Consider the following 18,300-nt stretch of genomic DNA (forward strand, 5'->3'; position numbering starts at 1 on the left):
TTTGTGCACAGTGCTCACTGAAACATTCCTGCTGATATCTGAGATGGCCACAGAAAGACTAGATGGCAGGCAGTACAGGAAAACTGAATACATCAAATTATTCCCAAGGGAAAATCAATCATTTTGAAAGGCATCCAGAAATTTCTACAGAACAGGTTTTTACAGGAAACCAATTTATCATAGACTTACCCAATCTAGGGAAAGGTTGGTCAAATAATTGTAGCCCACTCTTTCCTCCCTTTCCTACATAAATGAAAGATTATGTATAAGAAAGACTTCGAGTTGTTCTGTTCAGGGACTCAGGCCCAACAGAACATTAGTTTTCTTTCTCTTTCTTTCTTTCTTTCTTTCTTTCTTTCTTTCTTTCTTTCTTTCTTTCTTTCTTTCTTTCTTTCTGTCTGTCTGTCTGTCTGTCTTTCTCTATCTCCCTCTTTCTTTCTCTCTTCTTTCTTTTTTTCTTTTGATAAGAGTAAGGGTAACTTTATTCAAGCATTATGAAACATTATACACCAAAATGGACATATTATTTATAATGTATTTAAAACAGGTTTATGTGATCTTAATTTAGCAATATAGTTAACATACTTAACCATCCTCTTGAATTATTTAACATTTGAACTTTCTAGAATTTTATTATGCTGGAGACATGAATTTGCTGATGGAACTGGCAGGCTGAACATACTGGGAAATGCCTGATATCTGCACTACCCATCAAACATATAGTGTTATCTCAAGGCTTGAGAGCGGCTTGGCAGGTCAGAGCATTTGCTGCCCTTACATAGGACCAGGGTGCAGTTCCCAGCATGCTGAGTCATAATTGTCTGTAACTCCAGCACCCGAAGGTCTGATGCCCTCTTCTGACATTCATTGGCACCGGGCATACAGGTTGTGCACAAAAAGACTTGGCAGCAAAATTCTCATATACACAAAATACAGATAAATTTAAATTTAAAAAAATGAGCACAGTATTATTTCACAGTGGACATAGAGACTTCAGACTTTAGAGTAGTCACTAGAACGTGCTTATCAGAGAATATTTGAAATGTACACTGGTCAGTTTGAGTTTCTGTGAGAAAACACCCATGATTGGGTGGATTTAACAGCAGAAATGTGTTTTCTTATAGGTTTAGAAGCTCTTAAAAAGTGCAAGATACAGATGTTAGAACACTTGATTTTTTTTCTGAGGTCTCTCTTTCTGACTTAGGGATTTGTATACATTTCCTATGGACTTGTGGGTCATACTTCCTATGGTCAGTCTTGTGGTGTGGGGAGGAGCAACTAATCATGTCTCATCCAATCAGAACAGTATTTTCTGTAGAGAGTCATGGCATTGGTTCCCATGTAGACTGACCTTTATGATCTTACTTAACATGAACAATTTTCTTTTTTTTATAAATAAATCTTTTTTAATAATTCTTTTTAAAGAGATTTATTTATTATTATACATACACTGTAGCTGTCTTCAGACGTGCCAGAAGAGGGGGTCAGATAGCATTATGGGTGGTTGTGAGCCACCATGTAGTTGCTGGGATTTGAACTCAGGACCTTCAGAAGAGCAGTCAGTGCTCTTACCCACTGAGCCATCTCACCATCCCCATGAACAATTTTCTTAAAGACCCTGTTACCATACACACTCTAACTTTGAGGTGAGAAGTATTAATTAGCTTCTCACAATATGCTAAAAGAAGAAAAAAATCTTTAAATTCTCATTTAAAGTAAAAGAAGACAAAAAGAGTCATAATAAGCTAAGAAAAATTGCAAAGAATAAAAACCAATTATAAATGATACATATTCATCAGTTTTATCTATAATCATTTCATAATAATGGTGGTAATATGACATTTAAGTTGGACTACATTAAAAAATTTTTTTCTATAAAATACATTACTATCAAAATTTTTTAACAAAAACTGAGAGAAAACATTCATAAGCCACATCGACAAAAGGGACTTAGGTTCAAAATATAAAAATAATGAGAAAAATTAACAAGAATAAAACAACAGCTTAAACTTGGAATACCCAAGATACAATTTGCAAAACACAAGAAAATCAAGAAGAAGGAAGACCAACGTGTGGATACTTCATTCCTCCTTAGAATAGGGAAATAAAATACCCATGGAAGGAGTTACAGAGAAAAAGTTTGGAGCTAAGTCGAAAGGATGGACCATCCAGAGACTACCCCACCCGGGGATAAATAGCCACCAAACCCAGACACTAATGCATATACCAGCAAGATTTCGCTGAAAGGACCCTGATATAGCTGTCTCGTGTGAGGCTATGCCAGTGCCTGGAAAACACAAAAGTGGATGCTCACAGTCAGCTATTGGATGGAACACAGGGCCCCCAATGGAGGAGCTAAAGAAAGTACCCAAGTAGCTGAAGGGGGCTGCAACCCTGTAGGTGCAACAACAATATGAACTAACCAGTACCCCCAGAGCTCCTGTGTNTAGCTGCATATGTAGCAGAAGATGGCCTAATCGCCCATCATTGGGAAGAGAGGCCCCTTGGTCTTGCAAACTTTATATATCCCAGCACAGGGGAAGGCCAGAGCCAAGAAGTGGGAGTGGGTGGGTAGGTGAGGGGGGGTGTGGGGTATAGGGAACTTTCGGGATAGCATTTGAAATGTAAATAAAGAAAATATCTAATAAAATAAAATAAAATAAAAAGAATAAAACAACAGCTTGGGATACAAGCTAAAGTGTCAGACACCATTGCTAACGAGTTGTAGTGGACAAGTGAGCTCCCCGGAGACGGGTCAGCCATCTTGCTTGGCTGCATTGTGTGTGCTCTCCTGAGGAGTGGACCTAGAGACTTAGTCCCAGAATTGCCTCTTGCTACTGCTGTGCTTTCTCATGTTTGCCAGCGCCACACTCCTCAGTTATTTGGCTCGGTGTAAGTGGACACCGAGTAACCCTCACTGCCTGGTAAGCAGTGGGCAAATTTCCTGCAGATCAATAGGAAGGTGAACTTTCATGAATTAGCACGGCATAGATAAGTTAATTAATTTATAGAATTCCTGATTTGATTCAAATAATTTTAGAAAGAGAGCTTAAGGACATGGTTTTAGTTGTTTTTCCAGAAAAAAAAAAAATAAAGTTAGAATCAAGAATCCAATGTGCTCGCTCTTCAGAGAACAGTGAGTAAACGCTGCATAACAAGGAATACAATGAGCTTTCAGAAACAGGCTTAGGACAAATCTGTGATCAAGGAAAACCGTGCATTCTAGGTCAGGTCCAAGGATGAAGCCACAGGTATGTTCACATGCTGTGTGATTTCTTTTATTATTATTATTATTATTATTATTATTATTATTATTATTATTATTATTGAATATTTTCTTTATTTACATTTCAAATGTTATCACCTTTCCTGGTTCCCACCCCCCCACCAGGAAACCCCTATCCCATTCTCCCTTCCCCTGTTTCTATGAGGTTGTTCCCCTACCCACCGATCCACTCTTGCCTCCCTGTCCTCGAATTCCCCTACACTGGGACACCCATCAAGCCTTCACAGGACCAAGGGTCTCTCTTCCTATTGATGCCTGATAAGGTCATCCTCTGCTACATGTGCAGCTGGAGCCATGGGTCCCTCCATGTGCACTATGCCTTGGATGGTGGCTTAGTCCCTAGGAGCTCTGGAGGGTCTGGTTGGTTGATATTGCTGTCCTTTCTGTGGGGTTGCAATCCCCTTTAGTTCCTTTAGTCCCTTCTCTTACTCCTCTATTCTGCCCCCCACATACATGCTCAGTCCAATGATTGGCTCTGAGCATCTACCTCTGAATTTGTCAGACTCTGGCAGGGCCTCTCAGGAGACAGCCATATCAGGCTCCTTTCAGCAAGCACTTCTTGGCATCCACAATAGTGTCTGGGTTTGGTGACTGTATATGGGATGGAGCCCCAGGTGGGGCAGTCTCTGGATGGCCTTTCCTTCAGTCTCTGCTCCACACTTTGTCACTGTATTTCCTCCCATGGGCTTGTGTTCCCCCTTCTAAGAAGGACTGAAGTAGCCACACTTTTGTCTTCCTTCATCTTAAGCTTCATGTGGTCTGTGAATTGTATCTTGGATATTCTGAGCTTCTGGGCTAATATCTACTGATCAGTGAATGCATACATATCATGTGTGTTCTTTTGTGATAAGGTTACCTCACTCAGGATGATATTTTCTAGTTCCATCCATTTGCCTGTGAATTTCATGAAGTCATTGTTTTTATAGCTGACTAGTACTCCATTGTATAAAAGTACCATATTTTCTGTATCCATTCCTCTGTTGAAGGACATCTGGGTTCTTTCCAGCTTCTGGTTATTATAAATAGGGCTGCTATGAACATAGTGGACCATGTGTCCTTGTTATATGTTTGAGTATCTTTTGGGTATATGCCCAGGAGTGGTATAGCTGGGTCCTCAGGAAACACTATGTCCAATTTTCTGAGGAAACGCCAGACTGATTTCCAGAGTGGTTGTACAAGCTTGCAATCCCACCAGCAATGGAGGAGTGTTCCTCTTTCTCCTCGCTAGCATCAGTTGTCACCTGAGCTTTTGATCTTAGCCATTCTGACTGATATGAGGTGGAACCTCAGGGTTGTTTTGATTTGCATTTCCTTGATGACTAAGGATGGTGAACATTTCTTTAGGTGCTTCTTGGCTGTGTCATTTCAATGGTATCATTCTGGAAAGACAAACTAAAAGGACAGCAAAGTGCTGAGATCTGGCAGGGCAGGTACAGCAAAGAGAAACCTGGGGATGTGCAGGCCTGAGTGTCCATGGTGACCTAATCTGCAGTAAGATAAACCATGTCGTGCAATTGTCTCAGCACTTGAAGTGTTCAAAATCAAGAGTGAACCTTAATAAAATCTATGAACTGTCACTTAGGTATAGCAATAGTATTACAATATTAATCACAATATATTACAATAACACAAGATGGTTACAAGAAAGTGGGGGCAGGAACCCAGCTCTGTACATAAGAGCAATGAGCTCAGTCACTCATTTGATAAAAATTTTCTAAAGCACAAAGTCTATTAATTTAAAACAAACAACAACATATTTGTTATAGAAGATCCAAAAGTATAAAATACACAAAAAGGCAGTAAAACCTCCAAGGCCCGGGTGATTTCCCTAACAGATCTCCAAAAGCATTTACAAAACATGTCGAGTGATTCTACCTCTTCCATAAAACATGGGAGGAAATATTTTTTCCTTCTCTTATGAGTCCTGCATTATTTTGACACCCAAACCAGATGATTATAAAAGTACAAACACTCCTCAAAAGTTAGAGTAATCTGTCATATTATCAAATATAGAAAAATATGTAATTGCCATAGACAAAGAACAAATTATTTACAAAGTGACAGCACTCATTTACAATAAGACAGACTTAATCCCCAGCAGTGCAAAATAAAATAAAAATATAAGCATTAACAACAAAAACAATTTGCCTTCAGCCACGAAATACATGGACTTTTCCTTAACCTGTGAAAACACATCAACAGTTAACCTTGCACCTAACGTTACAGAAACTGAACCTTTTGCTTAAGATATGGTGTGTCACTATTGTACAGCATCAGTTCAGCCTCACGTGGACATGCCAGCTTGTCTGAGGAGAAAAACCAAAAGAAATCAAGGCGCACAGATGCAAAGTGAGAGTCTGTATATCTCCCAAGGCAGATGACACGCACTAGCAATGATTCTTAGTCCTGTTGAGGGAATTTGACAATCAATGTCTAGAGACATTGAAGGTTGTTATAATTTAGTTTGGGAGGGATCCTCTTGATATCTAGAGGGCAAGAGTAAGCATTTGGAGTCTAACATGTGATAAGCTACCCACCTATACCCCACAGAAGAAAATTACCTATCCCAAATACACTTTGAGCTAGCATTACAGTACAGTGTTCTATAATGATATATGTGATATTGTGTCAACATTCCCATGCAAGTGCCATGATGTTTTCAGATGAATAAATGCACGATCAATGAATGAATGAATGAATGAATGAATGAATGAATGAATGAATGATGCTGTGTAGAACCTCCATTCTCACTCTGGAGAATTTTCTCTGGTGTGTGATGATGGGATGGGGTTTCAAATGACCAGCATTTAAAGATTGGGCTTGGGGCTGTATCTCAGTGTCAGTGTGCTTACTTACAAGTGAGAACCTGGGCTCTGTCCCCAGTACTGAAAAACAAACAACCATATAAAAATATTCTGAGTACCAATATGATTGCTTTCCCATCTTCTTCTGATTTTTATAAATTAAATAGACCCAGTACCATATCTTATTCAAGCCCCATTAGTGATCTGACTCTCCCAGAGCTCTGTGCCAAGGCACTGCAGACATGTGATAGTTGCCCAGTCTCCTTGTGTCCTCTAAGTTGACAGTGTTGAAATAGGCTCCAGCAAAGTCGCAGCTTAGACAATGCTTTGTGAATTCTTCATCTAAAGATTCCTTATATTATGGAGAAAGTGATGGATCAATATTCAGACCCTACCCTCCAAGTTCTTATTCTGTGCTCCCCTTCCTACCTTTCTCTTCCTCACAGATGTCTGGATGCAGTAATGCTAGCGTCGTTTGTACATTCATGCTTTTCATGGTTTTAAAATCAGGGAATAATATGTCAATGAACTTAGAGACCTTAACCACATCGTTCTCGACATCGCAGTAGTCAGACATATGCTGTCGGTCCATATACTCTTGCAAACTGTTAAAACCCAAAGTGTAATCTAAGATTATTAGGAGCTAAAGGTGTAAGAAGCTATGTCTGAAGTTTTTTATGTTAACGAATGACTTAGAATTTAATAACATAATACAATGCTTCTTTCTCCCCACCTTTTCTCTTCTTCTTTACCCTGAATGTAACTCCCACTGTTCCCAAAGCCCTTTTGGTATACACCGAATTACCATTTGTTCTGCTCTATCCTGCTTTAAAACTTGAAGCTAAATGACATCATACTCTTGCACAGGAGTAGGACACTCGAGTAGCAGGCAGAAGACTGTGGGTTCTGGGCCCCAGCAATACAGCAGCAAAACAGAGCTAAAAGTTAACTGCTACGTAAAAAAATATGCAGTAACCAGAAACCACAAGAAAATCCCACAGTTTACATGGAAAGGGGAAATCTCTTGGGCACCCCAGTCAGACACGGAGCAGCAGCAGCCGACCTAGCCACAAGGCCTTCAGGCTCAAATATCAACATCACTCCTTCCTCACCAAACTCCTTCAGGGGTGTCCTGAAAGACTTCTGTATCAAACTCTGGCTCTTAGTCCTTATCTGAGTAAAAGGCATAAACAGTATCATGTACAGCCAACATTCTGAAAATGGCTTGCTCCTTTTGAAATATTTAAAAATGGATGACTAAAATATTGACTTGTTTTGTCACCAGCGATTTTATCCCAGTAAATGTCTGAAGCAAAACAGAGAGTATGGGAGACAAAAGGAAATGGTTGGCATGGGAGAACGGGCAGGGCTGGCTGAGGCCATGTGTGGCTCTGATCTACTCCCTAAGCCTGAGAGAATGAGGCCAGCTTGGTTGCCTGGCTTAGAAAAGTAAGCAAGGAAGTTGTGCCCTTTCTGATTTTCTTATCATAAGCATTCAAGGAAACCCCCCACTTTCTGAATATATAATATTCTAGGTTGACTAAAAGGAAACTTGCACCTATAGAAAGACATTAGGTTTTGAGACATCTGGGCATCATAAGCCACCATTTAGTACCACGTTCTAGATGCTAAAGGGCTTGTCTTAGCTACCTGTCCCGTTTCTTCTTTATCATCACAGGTGCAAACCTAACGTGGGGCTCTTCCAAAACGCCAGGTTCTTCTTCTGTGTCAGTCTGCGGGAGAGTTTCTTCCTGAATAACCTCGGAGTCTTCTCCTTGAGATACAATGAGCACACAGCTGAGGTCATTTGTCATAGAGAAGACAAACTCTTCAAAGTCAGGCTACGAAAGAAAATGAGAAACTTTCCCTCAGGCTCCTGACACAATTGCATTTCAACAGCAGCCTCTGTGAAAGACCAAAACCAACAAACAAAAAAACAGTGAAATCTTCCCTCACATGGTCATCAGCACAGGTTATGCTGTCCTTATAAACCTTCTCCTTGCAGGGACAATTTTGCACAGCAGACATATACACCCAGGAGAAAATGATTTTAAATACTGTGTAGCTCAACTACTGGTGATAGCTCCTTAGCTAAAGGTGGGACTTTTGGCCCTCCTCCCATCTCCATGCTCAAACTTTGTCTGGCTTCAGCTTAAGCAGGTCTTATGCCTGGTGTCACTATCAAACTTAATGACTTTTCTTTTTCTCTTTTCTTCTTTTTTCCTTTTCTTTTCTTTGTCTTTTTAAAAGGGACACAGAACTGGGTGGGTGGGAAAGCTGGGGCAAATCTGGAAGGAGTTAGGAGAAAGGAAGGAGATGATTAAAAATATTGTACAAAAATCCTCAAAGAAATAACACACATGACACTCAGAGAAAGGAGAGCCAGAGCCAGACAGAAACAGAGTCAGGCACAGACAGAAAGATTTTTTTGATGCTCAATCCCAAAGATTTTAATTCAGTAATTGTCACAGTTGGATCCAATGTCTCCCAGTGGCCATATACTAAAGGCTTGGTCACCAACATATGACTGTTACCAAAAGCAATGAAACACTTAGGCAGGAGAGCGGACAATCACTGAGTATTACCTTGAAGCAGTTATCAGAACCCTGACATTTCCTCTCTACCACTTTTTATTTCATCGTTTCAGGAAGTAAGCAGCTTTAGTTAACCATGATCTCCTGAATATGATGTTCTGTCTCAACACGGACACCAAGGTTATGGCTCCAGGCCACTATGGAATGAAATGTCTCAGATCATAAACCAAAATAAAACTCTCCTCCCTTGCAGTTGACTTTGTCTGGTATATTTGAACACACTGAGAGAAATCTGGCAAACAAAACAACTTCTGGTAACATGCCTAGGGTGGCAATTCATAAAAGTACACACATATTGGTAAAAATTGGCAAAATTCTACACACACACACACACACACACACACACACACACACACGGAAACTTGGATAAATAGAGTACTAGATCAGTTTAAAAGTGCTGACTAGTAGAACTTTCCTTATGGATAACATACTCCGAACTCTCTAACAATATTCCTGGATATGGCTATTGAGGACCTGAAATGTGCATAGTGTAAATAAGACTCCAATTTTTAAATTGTGATTTAGTTTGAATGAATTTAAATTCAAATATGTATTTACTGCCCATCATATTGAAAGAGTGTTTTTTGAAGATAGGTGTCCTGATTTCCAAGTCACACATCCACTTTAAATTTTGTTTTGAAACATTATACCATGTTCTTCCAAGAAAAAAAAAAAAAACTCGCTGGAGTACAGCCTTAGAGAAATGATTCAGATAAAGAGTGGATTACAGAATCCCTACATACCGGGTATACATACATGCATACTCCCTCGATAGCCATACTTTTAAACTTCAAAGATTTCAGAATATTTTATTAGAGTAGACTGACTCAAAATTTGAAATGCTAAAATAAACTAAGGAAAGGAAAATAAAAGTGCAATCCCAAAAATCCATATATGCCAAGGCTGAAAAGTGATAGGCTAATCACTTCCAGAGAACATACCAGAAAGGGGTCTTCAACAAAACAAACCACTGAAATGTCCCCAGAGATATCATCTTGGGCATCATCAATTTGTGGACATCTTCAAGACACTAAAATTTATTCAATTGGCTAGAATTATCAGTTTTCTACTCTATGATGGAAATATAAACTTATTCCAATCATTGTAGTTCAGTGGTGTGTGTGTGTGTGTGTGTGTGTGTGTGTGTGTGTAAATATGTACACAGTGGATTTTTAAAAGCTTCTTACCTGGTCTGCTATATGAGTGTAGAATTTCCTCACTACCTCTTCAGGGAGAATCATGTTTTCCTGTATTTCTATGACAAATCCTTCTTTGATTATCTTCAATTCAGGTCACATCAGAAGCAAACATAACAAAAGAAAACATGTAAAAGAAAATTAGAGTTATTTTCATAAGAACTCACTAAACTACCTAGATTTTAATATTTTCAGGTAAAGGCCACAAGAAAATCCACATGGTTTAAAGTGGCTCAGAAATGCTTAAAGAGTACTCTTTGATACTCTCTAGATATTCATATTTTTTAAATTTCAAAGATTTCACAACATTTTTATTAGAGTGGACTACCTCAAAATTTGAAATGCTAACATAACAGAATGAGGAAAATAAAAGCACAATTCCAAAAACCCTGTATATATTCGTGTATATGAATATATTAAAGTATATATACACTTTCTGAATCATCCATAAGATAGAAATTTTAAAATACTTCTTAACTATGCTCAAAATTATTTTAGCTCCTTTTGTTCCCATGTTTCCATTTTTTAAGGCTAACTCAAGTGAAACAATAGATTCCATAATAGGTTGTCTTCTGGAAATACACCTCACCAGTAAAGACATCTACAGAATGAGACTCAAATGATGAGAAATGATCTATCAAGCAAACAGAAACTGAAAACAACTTGACATAGCAATCTAGATATCTGATAAGGTATATGTCAAATCAAAATTAGTCAGAATAGACTTCTTAAAGACACTATGTATCTAAGATGGCTACCAATAAGTGTGTGTGTGTGTGTGTGTGTGTGTGTGTGTGTGTGTGTGTGTGTATCAAATGCTTAGCCACAAATATTATGAAACACACACTAATGGAATTCAAAGGTATGAAAGTAAGTAACTTCATATCCCCAGTCTCAATTTCAGATTCCTCATCCAAACCGAAAATCAACAATGTAGCCTCAAAGTAAGCATATATGTAACAGACAAAGAATTTTCCATTTGAAGATACAAAATACATTATTTTCAGCAGTACAGGGAACTGTATCTAAATAGAACACATCCTAGGCTATAAATCAAGACTTATCAAACATTAAAAAAGAAGCTCTCTGTATTTTATCTGATTATGGTCCCATTAAAATAAAAACCCATAACATGAAAACTACATAATTTCATTGAGATTAAACAATACTCCCTTGAGTGCTAGTGAGTCACTGAAAGAACCAAACAGGGAATTTCAAAGTCTCTGGAAACTAATGATGAAAGCAAAATGTACCAACTCCTTTGGGATGTAGCTAGGACAGGTGTAGGAGGAAACTTTGTAGCTATGAATTTGTGCATGACAAGTACCTGATGCAGGAAGAAAAAGAAGTATCTGAGAATTCTCAGGAAAATAACTCATACTTGTACCTCAAGCATAATCTTAGTGTTAGTAAGACATAATGAGGATCAGGTTAGGTATTAAACTAAAGACTAAAACGACAAAACATAGAATCAATCAAAGATTCAGTTCTTCGATAAAATAGGATGGGAAAGCATCTCGTTAACATAATTAAGAGAAAGAAGACCTAAATTAGTAAATAAGAGAAGGTATTGGGGGAATTTAATACAGAGAAGGATTAGTAAGTTCTTTGAAAATTTATCTTTCAAAAAGTGGGAAATCTAGAAAAAAATTATTAACCTTCTATGTATGTGTGCTGGTTTGAATATGCTTGGCCCGGGGAGTAACACTGCTAGGAGGTGTGGCCTTTGGGAGGAAGTGTGTCACTGTGTGGGTGGGCTTGGCAAACCACCTACTTGCCTGGAAGCTAGTCTTTGGCTTGCCCTTTGAACAAAATGTAGAACTCTTAGTTCCTCCAGCCCCATGCTTTCTGCCTTGATGATAATGACTGACCCTCTAAACCTGTAAGCCAGCCCCAATCAAATGTTATACATATAAGAGTTGCCTTGATCATGGTGTCTCTTCACAGCAATGGAAATTCTATCTAAGACAGTATGTATTACATGCAAAACTTCAATCAAGAAGCCACAAACAACTTAGATGGATCTCTAAGTCAGTAAGGTTAAAGCAGGAATGCACACAACTCTCAGAAATACAAGTTCACATCAGGATGAATTCACTGTTAAATTCTGCCAAACCTTTAAAGAAGAGCAAATACTAATGTTCCTCAAACTATTCCATAAAATAGAAAAGGAAGGCGTTATTAGTAAAATCACTCTCTGAAGCCTGCACCACCCTGACACCAAAGCAGGATAAGGACACAGCGCTGAAACAAGCCTACATATCCATTTCCTCAGTGAACACAAACAAAAGAATGCTCCAAGTCTTCAAACGGAATTCAAAGATATTTTATGAAAACATACATCATGATCAAGTTGATTTCACTGGAGGATACAAGTTTTATTTTGTGGACACAAATCTAGAAGTGTAATTTAGCACATAAATAGAATAAAAGCTAGACATGATCACTTCAATTGGAGCAGAGAAAGTTTAGACAAAGTGGAAAATCCTTTAGTAAGAGAAGCCCTGAAGAAACTCAAGATTGAAGGAGAACATCCAAGCATACTAAGGATGAGCCTACAGCCAGCGGTATGCCAGCCACAGAAAGAGTAAAAACAGCATCTCTAAACTCTGGTATGATACAAGGATATCCACTACCTCTCCTCTGCAGTGCTTGACATCCATCGCTAGAAATCTTACAAAAAGTAAGACGACACGAGAAAGAAACGGAAGGGATACAAATAGGAAGGAAGCCGTGTAAATAGCATGACCCTGTGACCTTAAACACCCTTGTGCACTCTACCAGAAAATTAAGAGCTGACAAACTTCAGCGAAGACATAGTGTGCAAAGTCAACATAAAAATCAGCAGTGTTGCTGTACACTGATGGCAAACCTGCGGAGAAACCAGAAGAAACATTGTTGGCATCACCTTTCTTTATATGAAGGCTTGTCTCTGTGTTTTCTATTGTTAATTCTGTACGAACAGAGCTTAGTTATAGTAGGATTTTGATATTGTTATTTCTATGGCCCATGGCTGGGTTTTCTATTCACCCTTCCTCACCTGCCTAAGGCAATTCAGAGATGCATCAGAGGTTGTCTTGCTGCTGATTGGTTGTAATAAAGAGCTAATGGCAAAGTAGCTTGGGCAGGAAGTACCTGTGAGACTTCAGGGCAGAGGAGAGGGAGGCGTGGTAGTCAAGCAGACCTGAGAGATTTGCAACAGACACAGAAGGGAAGAGAGAGCAGAGTGGAGCAGAGAGGTAAAAAGCTAGCCGCGTGGCAGAAAAATTAAGTTAAGTTTAGATGAACTAGCTGAACAGTCAGCCTCAGTGAACTCTGCCTCTCTGTGTCTTACTGAACCAAGGTGGGATCCATGAAAGTCCCACAATATTTGGCAAAATATTTACCAAAGTGTGGCGTTAAGTCCAAGTTTAGGCACTTGATTCAGGCTTTAGGCCAAAAGTTCCAGACATGGGAGACAAAGGAGAGTCCCCAGAAACAGGAGCAATTGTTGGATGGTTTCCTAGAGACCTCACCCTGAGCAGACGGTGAAGCAGCTCTGCCCACAGCTGCCAGCAAGCTAGCTGCAGTGGGGTTCTGGAGTGACAGTCCTTCAGACACCACAGTCTGTGTCTCCCGGCATGTCGCGGTATGCTGCCTGCAGAAGAGCTGGCTGCTGCTTTCTAGAGCCAGCGGGGACCTGAAACCAGATCTGGGTAGCATAGGCAAGGAGCACCTTCCTGAAACTCAGAGTGACTCCAGCAAATGCTAGCAGACCTCTGAACTAGTAACGTGTGCACAAACGTGCAGATAGCGGAGGAGAGAGCTTAGCGATACTTAGATATGGAAATAAATAGTAAGTTTAAAAGAAGTAACACAAAAGCAGGTAGAATCGTTCTGAAGAAAGGAAAGAAGCTGACTATAAACAGTCCTAGAAAATATTTAATTAAACGATAAGGTGAAGTCTCTGAAGAAAGGAGAGAGCTACAGAAATTAAAGAAGAAAATAATTTTTGTGTTAAAATATGGAAAACACTAAGGCACTTTGGACCTCATATAATTTTGTTTTGACTCTCAGCCTTTAAATGATTATAATTTGTTCAGTAATAGTTATATTTTTCTATATCCTCTCTAATATCAAAATAAAGCAGACTCGGATGAGGAAAAGACTAAGAGATGGAATGCTAGATTAAAGGCATTAGAACAAAAACTATAGAATCAGGTTTTCGCATAGGTCAGAAAAATCCAATCTACAGCCTACACCGCCAACTTGTGGCAAGATTGCAAGATAGCCATCTAGGCCCATTAGAAAGCCTACAATGATTTTTTCAGTTACAGTAAGAAAATAGCTCCACATGACATAAAGCCACAAGGTTATGAAGAATTTAGGTGGAAGCCCATAATAGTGCTATATCTAAAAGATTTTTTTTTAAAATAACAATGGCCTATGGCGTGCATTCTCCTTATGTGAAGCAGATACTTAATAACTGGACCACGCAAGACATATAATTCCAAAAGATCAGAAAGATTTAATGTCAGCAATCTAAAAGCTGGCCCTCAACTACAATGACTAACATGGTAGAAAAAGAGCTTCAGATACTGAGAAATGTAATCGGACGAGAGAAATTAATATTTTCAAGGATCAGGTGCTAGGTGAAGGTCAATATGCTGAATTAAGAGTGCAGAGTATGTTTAATGATGTCCATTGGAGCAATGTCATATAGTAAGTAGCTTTAAGTGTTTGGAATACAGTTGAACAATAGGGAAAACAATATGCATAATTTACAAAGATATTCCAAGGTTCAGAAGAACCTTTTACTGACTTTTTACAAAGATTAAGTTCATCTGTAAGTAGAGCGATACAACATCCAAATACTACAGAAACTTTACTGGAATTTTTAGCTTTTGAGAATTCTAACTCTGGGTGCAAAAAGCTATTATACCCTAAGGGACCAGATCTGCACCTATTTATGAATGGATTAAAACTACTATTATTAATATTTACAATTCAGTTATGATTGGACAGGTAAATTGTACGAGAGCTCAGAATGTCCAGCGCTTTGGCTATGGGAGACCAGGTTTTGTTTGCTAAAGGATTGTAGACAAATACTTCTTAAAGATACAATTTTCTCTATTGCAAATTCAGGGAGAAAACTTCCTGGGATATGTAAAAGATGTGGATGGAGTAGTCTTCCTTCTAGAGGTATACAAGTCAACTCTTTACTGTTGGAAAACTTCCTAAGGGATTTTGCTCAGGCCCTGACAAAAAAACAACATGAGCCATTAATTTCATGTTGACCAAGGAGAGACTGTGCTAGAAAGCAACTAAAAAAATAATGTCTGACAAGACAAGCAGCATTTAACAGGGAGCAGCTCCAACAGACAGAACAAGGGATTCCAAAGACTCCACAAAACTGGTATTTTGGCAAATTACTATAAATTACCAGAGACAAAAGTTGAAATTACAATTAGATGAAATTGAGATTGAAGGTCTAGTGAATACTAAAACAGATATAACAATAATTCCACAAGATTCTTGGAATCCAACTTTCAAAAGGTAGCTAGCTACACAGCTCCTATTGATTGAGACATTGACTCAGGAAAAACAAAGCTCTAAAATGGATTAAATGTATAGGGCCAGAAGGTCAGATAGGAAGGTTGAGGCCATATGTGGTAGACATAGCCATGGACGTTTAGAGGAGCATCCATTGCAACAGTGGGAAACACAGATTAGCATTCCTCCAACTTCAGGGATAAGCCATCCGGTAGGAGATGATCTTGATGAGGGTCTTGAATAATGTTATCAAAACCAGTTATAGACCATCCAGACTGTCCATCGCAGAAGTTGACTCTCCAAATTTATATGGAGGGCCACTGACAGAATACCAACGACTCTACCATTAAAACGGTTATCTAACAAGCTTGTGTGGGTGTATTCCTTAAATGTTACAGGCTCTGGAATATCTGGTTCAAGGGAAGCTGGGGGCTCAACATATAGAAGAGTCTACCGGCCTTTGGGGTTCTCTTATATTTGTCATTGAAAAGAAATCTGGAAAACTGGGGATGCTGATAGATCTCAGAGCAATAAAGTAATTTGGCCTATGGGTTTCTTGCAACCTGGAATCCCCTTAATTCTTTGTTACCTGTGGCCTATTATAGTGATTGATTTAAACATTGCTTTTTCTCAATATCTGTTGAGAAATAAGGTAAAGATTTGCTTTCACTGTGCATGAAAAACGAACTAAGAGATGCCAATGTAGGGTCTTCAGGAATGTTAAACAGTCCCATCTTTTGTCAATACTTTGTACAACAGCTGTTAGAAACAATTTTTAAACAGTTTTCTTAATCCATAATTTATCAGTGTATGGGTGATATCTTTGTGGCCCACTCAGATGCAGACACCTCCAAAAAATTGTTTGACAAAGTACAGAAAACTTTGCCCTGCTGGTTATTACAAATTGCTCTTGAAAAAAAAAATACCAAGAGACTTTATTAATTATCTGGGATATGAACTAGGTTTACAGAAAAGTCATTGCTGAATTAAATCATCCATTAGACTTTAAGGATGTGGTTGGCCCAGAATGGAAGTCAGGATGTGTTGGGGAGGAGGAGGTTTTATTTTGACAGGAAGCAAAAAGATAGGAATTCCTTCAAAGTTAATTAAGATTAGATTTGACCATGGAAGATATCCTGAATATCTTGGCTGATAATGTGGAAGAAGAGACCCAGAAGAACAACAGAACCGTGACACAAATGCTACTCCCCTTATGTGGGAACAGCTCAGAGGCCGGCTGAGTCGTGGCTGCTTCAGGAGCAGCCAACCAGTCTTTTCTGGTTCCCCAGTCCTCATGACTTATTATCGCATGCCCTCCCGTCACATGGCATGGATAGAGATGTACCTTACGGCTTGGTTAGTCAGTCCTCGCAGACTTACAGAGATTGACAGATGCCTTTCACCCTCTCAGACAGAGAGCAGAGAATCATCACCAGCTGATTTGTGCACACCGCACATGCCACACATGTGTCAATATAAACACATCCTTACAATATTAACTTTAAAACTTCATGTGTTCACCGAAGACACGGACCAGACACCAATGAAGACAAAACAAGTCGTCCACGTGATCCGGCCTTACAGATTGCCTCAATTGCTGCTTCCTTGAAAATTGCATCCAGGGCAGCTGAGTGGCTAGCTCCAGGTGGTCCCGCCTCATAGACCGCTTCAACAAGGACTTCAGCTAAGCCCTGCATTTTCCTAGTCCCAGATGATCTCACGGAGCCTCGACAGGGAGTGAAAGAGCCAGCTTTCTCAGGACTTGGTCAGTGTCCCAATTTTCTTAGGATCCCCAAAAGATACCTCTCCATCCAAGACAGCATGAATCAATCTAAGGAGCATGATTACCCACCTATTCCTGAGTGGTGTAGTGGGCTGTTTTTGGTTGTACAATGGGTTGTGGATATCTGTTGCTATTTAGGGGTGGTTGGTTACAAGTTGTTATTAGTCTTGGTTAGGGACAAAGTAAAGGAGATTAGATTCAGGTATTTCTTTCTCTCCTTGTCTGTCTCCCCTCTATCCTTCTTTGTCTCCTATCTAAGTGGATGAAAGAACAAGAAGTGGGGATAAGAAGGTTGATTATTGTATCCCCTTGATAGGAAAAAACAAGGGAGGATTATTGTAATTACTTTTAGACTAGAAAGCAATAAATCTCAAATATTTTACAATCACATTGATTTTTACATATTAATAGAAGTGTAAGGTTATATTAACTATAACGTACTGTATATATGACTCAACTCGTACTGGCACAGAGCTCAGTGCTGGCAGGATTTTGGTCCTGTGTCTATGGCCCATCACCAGGTTTTCTGTTCTGTAATTGTCCTTCCTCATGTTCCTAAGGCAGTCTAGAGATACATCAGAGATTATTTCATTTCTGAATAGTTGCAATAAGGAGCTGACAGGCAAGAGCTTGGGCAGGAAGTAGGGGGCAGAGAGAGTAGCATGGGCGAGGCAAGAAGACACAGTGATTGGAAGCAGATCCAGAGGGGAATGGAGACCAGAGGAGATCAGAGAGGTAGAGAGCTAGCCACATGGTGCAAAGGCTAAGACCATTCTAGCTGAGCTAGCTGAGCATCTGCCCCAGTGAAAGGCCTAAAATGTCAAACTATATAAAAGTCTCGTTGTCCTATTGATCTGCTGGTGGGATCCACAAGAGCTCTGCAATACCTTATTGCATTATTACTAAAAGACTATGCATAAAAAGCAAACGCAACCAAACAGGAGAACCAATATCAGTACAACGCACTCTTTAAGATAACATACAGAGATCCAGGAAAGCAGTAGTCACGGATTATACCCTATCATTACCACGGCGCTTTCTGTTTTGTAAATAATTGTATTATAATTCCACTATATAATGCATACTATAATCTCTCTCTCTCTCT

At 39.2% G+C, this 18,300-nt stretch overlaps 1 protein-coding gene across 1 annotated transcript in view; it reads right to left on the bottom strand.

Moving 5' to 3' along the window:
- Window positions 1-18,300, bottom strand: part of Nme8 (NME/NM23 family member 8) — a 54,753-nt gene that overhangs the window by 27,543 nt on the left and 8,910 nt on the right. Inside the window, exons 8-10 of the mRNA XM_021216071.1 lie at window positions 9,872-9,964; window positions 7,741-7,931; window positions 6,520-6,695 (exon numbers count right to left, since the gene is read on the bottom strand). Coding sequence (XP_021071730.1) covers window positions 6,520-6,695; window positions 7,741-7,931; window positions 9,872-9,964 — 460 coding nt within the window. The remainder of the gene's footprint in view (window positions 1-6,519; window positions 6,696-7,740; window positions 7,932-9,871; window positions 9,965-18,300) is intronic.

Source organism: Mus pahari, chromosome 16 (genome assembly GCF_900095145.1).
Source record: "Mus pahari chromosome 16, PAHARI_EIJ_v1.1, whole genome shotgun sequence".
NCBI lineage: Eukaryota > Metazoa > Chordata > Mammalia > Rodentia > Muridae > Mus > Mus pahari.